Here is a 7,664-nt window from a genome sequence, read left to right on the forward strand (position 1 = left end):
AGAGTCAGAGCTGCTCCAAGAGCATGCGGGGTGTTGTAGTTCTAGAAAGGGAGGCTTGCCCGATTCTCTGCCTGTGCGCATGCTGAAAGCAGGGGCGGGACCGGGGCAGTCTTCCAGCTGAGAAAATGGCGCTGGCCATGCTGGTGTTAGTGATTCCGCCGTGGCCTGCGGCCCGGGGCCTGCTTCGAAACTACTGGGAGCGACTGCTGCGGAAGCTTCCACAGAGCCGGCCGGGCTTTCCCAGTCCTCCGTGGGGTAGGTAAAGAAGGGCTCCGTGGGAGAGGGGACTGATGACGGGACCACGAGCGGCGTCGCAGAAGCAGCTTACGGTCTTAGCCGTCTGCCCGGGTTCTGATCTGCGGCCGCACGTCCGGGACGTAGTTCGTGTCATTTACATATTAGCGAGAACACAACGGCTGTTTTTGCGCTCCTTCCACCGCAAAAAACAAAAACAAAAAGCTCTGCTTGTTCCATTCGTACACAGAATGTAACCCAAGCTTGTGTCAAAGATAAATCATAACCAGCCGGTAATTAAAGTGCTGAAACGGATTTTATTCAGTAACTACTGCAGGTAAAGAACTGAGCTCCATCCCGGTTCGTGCAGTGGTGACTTGGGCGTTTTAAAGGGAGAATGAGCGAGGCGGGAGTGTAGGGACTCTGTAGAGTCAGAGAAGTGTTGTACGGTGAAGTCAGTGCAAATGTGATTAGCCGGCTGTGTCTGCTAGCTCGCAGTTATCTTAGGATTCTGTCCTCCCGCTGAGACTGGGAGACAAAGGCCCTATCCTTCCTAATGATTAGATTTCGAAGGAATGGCTCTCAGGGCCTTAAGAGAAACGCTTCCGAGTTTGTTGCAAGGGATACTTATTTACAATTACGTGCCCTTTCCAGGAAATGCTCTAAGGGAGTTCAGGGACTTACTATCAGGGGTATGTTGGCTAAAATAAATAGGAAAATTTCCAGGCAGCGTTGAGCTTTCTCAGGCAGGCACTTTAAAGGGGGGCCGAGGTCATCCTAGGATACAGCATTATGCTGCTAGAAACTATGCTAGAGTTTGGTCAAGTCTGTTGAGTTCAGGGATTTGTACAGAGTTGTCCTGAGAGGACAGTTCTGCAGGTCTCACTTGGCATCAAGGCCCACCACTCTCTAGATCTGTCTTTCCTTTCCAGCCCTGCCCTCACCTCACTTCCCCCTTCCCCTCTCCCCTTCTACTCTTCCCTTCCCTCCCCTCCCTTCTTCCCTCCCTCCCACGCAGTACATGTTTTCTGTGGTGTTTGAGCTCTGAGGAGATGAATTCTGTTTCCCATGTTTCACTTGGAATTAATCTTAATTGGAAGTATCTTGGATGTTGAAACTGTCATTGCTTTGGCATTTACATTCTACTCCATTTCTAAGTAGCCTGAAAGTGATAATATCCAGAAATATACCAAGAAAATATATGCCACTATATGCCAAGCAATGTGCCAAGCTTTCTACATGTACTTCCTGGGATAATCTTAACAACAGTCGCATTAGGTGTATACACTTTCAAACTGAAGCAGTAGGCTCACAATGGTCCCAAGTTCACACTCCTGAGCCTGTGTTGTTAATCACTGGGGCATGCTTGGCAATACTTGTGGACATACTGAAAATAAATGCCAGTTGTTAGGTGTTAGAGAGCTTTGTGCATTCTTAAGAGTTCTTAAAATCAAAAGAAGTATGGCGGCCAGTCGCGGTGGCTCACGCCTGTAATCTCAGCATTTTGGGAGGTGCATCACCTAGGGTCACGAGTTCAAGACCAGCCTGGCCAACATCGTGAAACACAGTCTCTACTAAAAATACAAAAATTAACCAGGCCTGGTGATGCACACCTGTAATCCCAGCTATTTGGGAGGCTGAGGCAGGAGAATCACTTGAACCTGGGAGGCGGAGGTTGCAGTGAGCGGAGATCATACCACCACACTCTAGCCTGGGTGACAGAGTGAGACTCAGTCTCAAAGAAAAGAAAAAAGTATGGCATGTCTAAGAAATGGCAAGGAAAGGGTAAAGGAGTCTCTTGATTTTTATAAGCAATTCATAGTTACATAAATACGGCCATACAGAGAAATGGTGAGCTGGCTCTTTAGAGAGCAGACAGGAATCAAGATCAAATATTATGAAGAACTAAGTGACTTAAGGGGTTGTATCATAAAGGACCTGACTCAGTTTGAATATAAGAAAGGGCCAGTTGGCAGTTACATCAGTGCTGATCAGAAGTATATTCGGGAAATCTGTCTAGATTTACTTGTAAATTAATCAGGTATTTACTACCCACCAAGTGTTAATAGAATGTGGACAGTTGAGTGATTCTTTGCTTGTTTTGTTCAAGTTAGGTGCCTATCAGAGTCCTGTATTTTATGAGATAAGAAGCTTGATGGAATTTCACTGATCTCTTTTCAGCAGGATCCACTAAGAAAAAATTCTGTGTTCCTTAAAATTGTATTGTATAAGCTTTGGTGTATTTTAATAGCTAAGGTATCCCATTATTGAGTTTCACATTCTCAATTTTATATGTAGTCTGTGTGTGTGTGTGTTTTACCATTGATTGTTAAGGAAAATGATATCTGTAAATAGTAATTTAGAAGCTCGAAACTAATTCTGTATCTCTTATGTTTTATTTCCTAGGACCAGCATTAGCAGTACAGGGCCCAGCCATATTTACAGAGCCAGCAAATGATACCAGCGGAAGTAAAGAGAATTCCAGCCTTTTGGATAGTATGTTTTGGATGGCAGCTCCCAAAAATAGACGCACCATTGAAGTTAACCGGTGTAGGAGAAGAAACCCGCAGAAGCTTATTAAAGTTAAGGTAATGCATTGATTTTTGTGGGTGTGCTTTTCCTCAGGTCCTCCATTGAATAAGCTCATGGTAGATTCCTATAGCCTAGGAATGAATTATTCTCAGATTATATGTGTCTACTTTGCTGTGGCCTAAATGAAATACAGTATTCTCATTATATATGCCTGCTGTCCTCTAGCCTGAGTATTAGAAACACAGTCAAGGAAGGAGTGAGTTTGGAGACTGGGCAAGGAACGAGGCTATGAGGTGCCTACATGACTTTTGAATTGTGAGCTGTATCAGTCTTAAGCTGTGTGAGTTTTGAACTACAGATGAGTAAACATCCTAACTATGGCAGAGCCTAGAATTAAAGCTAGAAGCAGTAGGTATACTGAATCTTGGGTTTTACAAGCCCTTACATATTTATTTTTTTAATCATTTCCCTAAGATAAGTAATAAAAGAGCTAACAACAATTAAGTGTCTATGATGTATCTCAGTGCCTTATGTTTATTATATCTCATCATGTCTGCACAATAGCCCTCCAAAGCAAGTAAGATATTCTTCATTTTTAGGATGAAGAAACTGAGGCAAAAAGAATTTGCCTGTGGTCACACAGTTATGAAACAGTAGATTTTCGAGCTCTGATTTTTGACCTCATGTTCTTTTGAAGATTTTCTTGGTGTTCTCCTGTCCTCAGACAATTTCAGATTCTCCTCTCTGACAACATGGATGTACTGTCTTCACTGATCTAGTAAAAAGAAGAATTACAATGTGTATTACCTCTGATCTGTTCGTATATGGTTTTAACAGTTAGGATTTCAGTTACTGTTTCCTTCATGGCGTTCCACAGCAGCAGCACCATACAGATGAAACTCAAGAACAGAAAACTGACTTTCATAAGCATCCACATTCTGTTAAGCAAAACCTTAGAACTTAAGCCTGAAAGTATTATTGAGTGATGGTTGGGGCTGAACTTAAAGGTAGAACTGAAAAACACTTTATTACTTAAGACTTAACAGTAATTCATAAATTTGCTCAAGAGGACGTAAGATTTTAGGACTGAGATCTTGCACTGTTCTATTATGTGACTTTCCTGATTGCATTTATTCTGAGGGAATAGTTCTTATCCTATGCATTTATTTTCTTCCTTGAATTATTTTCTGTTACATACGGTATATAGTGTGTTATGTTGGGTACTTTGATCATGAAAAGAAGACCTACTAACTGTGGGTGTCTTCACACCTTCAGTTGTACATGCAATCCAGTTTCCAGTAGTGGAGTAAAATGAGAATATGGTTAGGCGAGTAATATGCAAGCCTCTTTCTTCCTTTCGGAAAAGGAAATTCTTTTGTCATCTGCCTCACAGACGTTAGTAAGTATATTAATCTTATCAAGTGTTTAAAGCTTCTTTAATGTTCCTGTTTAGTATTTTTCTTTGTATTTTCTTTCAAACCTATGTCTAGAATAAGTTGATAAATCTTTTAGTGGTTATAATTATTTTATAAAGTTGGAGGTATATATATATAATTAAAATACCCTAAGACTGTAACATAAAATAATTTTACATTAAGGAATAATCAGTGTTCATTTTTAAAAAGAAAAATTATACCATATACCAAACCTGTATTCTATACAGGAATTTGAATTACACCGTGATAAAAAGAGAAAGCCAAGGAGGTCAACTTGTAACTTGTAATGTTCTTATCTTGTTTTCCCTAAGATAGATTGAAAGACACAGGGAATTCACTTCTCCTTGGTGTCTTATTTAAGATGCTGAGTGTATGGGTCACTTAATTATGTTGGTGAATTCCTTATTTGATATTTAGTATTTAGAGTTAGGGGAAATGAGTTTTGTTTTTGTTTTTTGTTTTTTACATAACTACAACTGCTGTGTTTACGTAAAGATGTACTAGATTGGCTAAATTCTAGTTCTAGTTTTTCTCCAATTCAAACTCAATGTTGCTTGTCTTCAGTTAAAACAAGGTGGAACTAGATGATGTGTGATGACCTCATGTAGCCTGAACATTCTAAGACAGTTAAAATATAAGCATTGCTCCTGTCAGTGGTTATTTGTTCGTTATATTGCCTCTTGTTAAAATATGTTTTTCTTTATTGTTTTAAAGAACAATATAGACGTTTGTCCTGAATGTGGTCACCTGAAACAGAAACATGTCCTTTGTGCCTACTGCTATGAAAAGGTGCGCAAGGAGACTGCAGAAATCAGACGACAGATAGGGAAACAAGAAGGGGGCCCTTTTAAGGCTCCCACCATAGAGACTGTGGTGCTGTACACGGGAGAGACGCCATCTGAACAAGATCAAGGCAAGAGGATCATTGAACGAGACAGAAAGCGACCATCCTGGTTTACCCAGAATTGACACCAAAGATGTTAAAAGGATAACTTCATAGTAAATCATTTCTCCTGAAATAGAGGAAGATTCTTTATGTTGTTGTGCTTGTTTTTAAATCATCAATATAGTTTAACACATTCTTTCTAAGCAGTTTTGTGTGGGATAATTTGGAGAATATATTATGAGTAAACTCTGAAAATTTTGTTTTTCCAAAGGCTCAATGGATTATGTTTCTATTATATACAAGGTTTTAAGTAAACCTAAAATTTCCAGAACAAAAATAAAAAAATTAAAATTTATAGCAAGAATTCTGTTTTGGCTTTGGTTTTGTTTGCCAGTGCTTTTTCTTAGACACAAATACTTAACACAGATAACTCCATTTAAGTAAAACATGGAAATAGGTTATTATTTGCATTTTTGGTATTGTTTTTGAAGATTGTAGTTGTGGCAGTAAGAAAAGTTTTGTTCTTATTTTTGTCTTAGCAAATTAAAATTGCTTTTGGAGGAAATTACTTCTCTGAAACATACTAATTTACTTAGGTGATAGAAGTACTTCTTTACATTTTATGTTCAATCAAAATCATATTCAGAATATATGAGATAGCCCATGGTTTGGAAGAGAGATTATTAGTAAAGATGTGAGCAGATTCCATAGCACACTGAAAATGTGGTAAGAATGGTCTTTGCATTTTTCTTTGAATATGTCCTTTTAGTTTATTTTACATTTTATCAATTTTATCTCATTGTAACAATAAGCTCTTTAACTTAACTTTTTGTGTTTTTTGGTTTTTTTTTTGAGACGGAATTTCACTCTTGTCACCCAGGCTGGAGTGCAATAGCCTGATCTCAGCTTCACTGCAACCTCCGTCTCCTGGGTTCAAGTGATTCTCCTGTCTCAGTGTCCCAAGTAGCTGAGATTACAGGCGCCCGACACCACACCTAGCTAATATTTGTATTTTTAGTAGAGGCAGGGTTTCACCATGTTGGCCAGGCTGGTCTCAAACTCCTGGTCTCAGGCGATCCTGCCTTCCTCAGCCTCCCAAAGTGCTGGGATTACAGGCATGAGCCACCATGCCTGGCCTTTAACTTTCTACAGTTCATTTCTTATTTTCTTCTACGTCTCTCATTCATTTGTCCACCTTGAGCCCAAGATTTGCTATTTTGTTTCCTGCCTCATTCAAAATGAAAAAAGTGAGGTAGCTATATAAAACACAATGATAAGCAACTTAGAATTAAAGGGAACATCAGTAGACAAGAGAAAGCCCAGGGAAGTATTTACAGCAAAAATACATGCCACAGTATCCTGAACACGTACTATATTAGGCAGCATATTTGACTCAACATTTTTTTTCTTTTTGTTTTTTGAGATGGAGTTGCACTCTGTCACCCAGGCTGGAATGCAATGGTGTGATCTCGGCTCACTGCAACCTCCACCTCCCAGGTTCAAGCAAGTCTCCTGTTCTCAGCTTCCCAAGTAGCTGGGATTACAGGCACCCCCTACCATGCCCAGCTAATTTTTATATTTTTAGTCCTGACCTCAGGTGATCTGCCCACCTTGGCCTTCCAAAGTGCCAGGATTACAGGCTGAACTTTTTTTTTCTTTGGAAAGAAGGAAGATTCACTTGCATGGATCAGTCTTCACAAAGACAGACAGATAATCTAGAAGATGCATCCCTATCTTGGTACTAAGGCCTGAAGTATATTTATCTCATGGGGCTTCATAATGAAAATTGTATAATGGCACAATCTATGTTAACATTCCTAGAGGTAAAATCACCAATTTCATTGGGTACAGTATAGGCCAGTGTTATGTTGAAGTGCAATTCAATAAAAAATTTTTAAAACTTCCGAAGTGTTGGAATCCCAGCAAATAGCCCTTTCAAGGCTGAGCTTAAACCAAGCATTAAAAAGTTGAAATTCCAGAGGAATTGGTTATCTGCATATTATTTAGACAAACTTCTACAGATAATTATTTTTAACCCTGAGAAGTCATACACATGCTATGTGTCAAAGATATACTTGAGATGGAATCAATGGTTCATGAACACTGGGGCTGAATATATTCAACTGTCTACTCAGTATCCTCAGTTGACCAATAGGTTGCAAAGTGTATCTCCAGGTATCAAATTGCCCTTTGATAGTCCGGACTGAATGTATTCATATATTGATCTGGCTACTACAGATGTGAGAAAAAAAAAAAATTCTTTTTGAAAGCCTAACCTCCAATGTGATAATATTAGAAAGTCAGGCCTTTGAGCGGTAATTAGGGAATAAGGGTATAACCCCTTATGAATAAGATTGATGGTCTTAAGAGACAAGAGTTTGTTCTCTCTGCCCTCTGCCATGTGAGACTCCAAGGAGAAGGCTGACTACAAATCAGGAAGCAGGTCTTCACCAGAACGAAATCTGCCAGCATCTTGATCTGGGACTTTCCAGCTTCCAGAACTGTGAGAGATGAATCGTTTAAGACACTGTTAATTTCTTAACAGGAGCTTGAGCTAAGACAGAGGCTCTATATGC

At 39.6% G+C, this 7,664-nt stretch overlaps 1 protein-coding gene across 1 annotated transcript; it reads left to right on the top strand.

The window, feature by feature from the left end:
* Window positions 1-78: 78 nt before the first annotated feature.
* Window positions 79-5,452, top strand: MRPL32 (mitochondrial ribosomal protein L32). The gene is made up of 3 exons (XM_023226366.1): window positions 79-255; window positions 2,641-2,822; window positions 4,917-5,452. The coding sequence occupies exons 1-3, from the start codon at window positions 126-128 to the stop codon at window positions 5,169-5,171; spliced, it is 567 nt and encodes a 188-aa protein (XP_023082134.1). The 5' UTR covers window positions 79-125; the 3' UTR covers window positions 5,172-5,452.
* The last annotated feature ends 2,212 nt before the right edge of the window (window positions 5,453-7,664 follow it).

The sequence above is a fragment of the Piliocolobus tephrosceles genome, chromosome 8 (genome assembly GCF_002776525.5).
Source record: "Piliocolobus tephrosceles isolate RC106 chromosome 8, ASM277652v3, whole genome shotgun sequence".
Lineage (NCBI taxonomy): Eukaryota > Metazoa > Chordata > Mammalia > Primates > Cercopithecidae > Piliocolobus > Piliocolobus tephrosceles.

Excerpts from the sequence above, each read along its gene's own strand:
- MRPL32 (XM_023226366.1), top strand. The coding sequence starts at position 126 with ATGGCGCTGGCCATGCTGGTGTTAGTGATTCCGCCGTGGCCTGCGGCC. Across the intron at positions 256-2,640 it reads CTTTCCCAGTCCTCCGTGGG|GACCAGCATTAGCAGTACAG; the intron begins GTAGGTAAAGAA and ends TTTATTTCCTAG. Across the intron at positions 2,823-4,916 it reads AGAAGCTTATTAAAGTTAAG|AACAATATAGACGTTTGTCC; the intron begins GTAATGCATTGA and ends ATTGTTTTAAAG.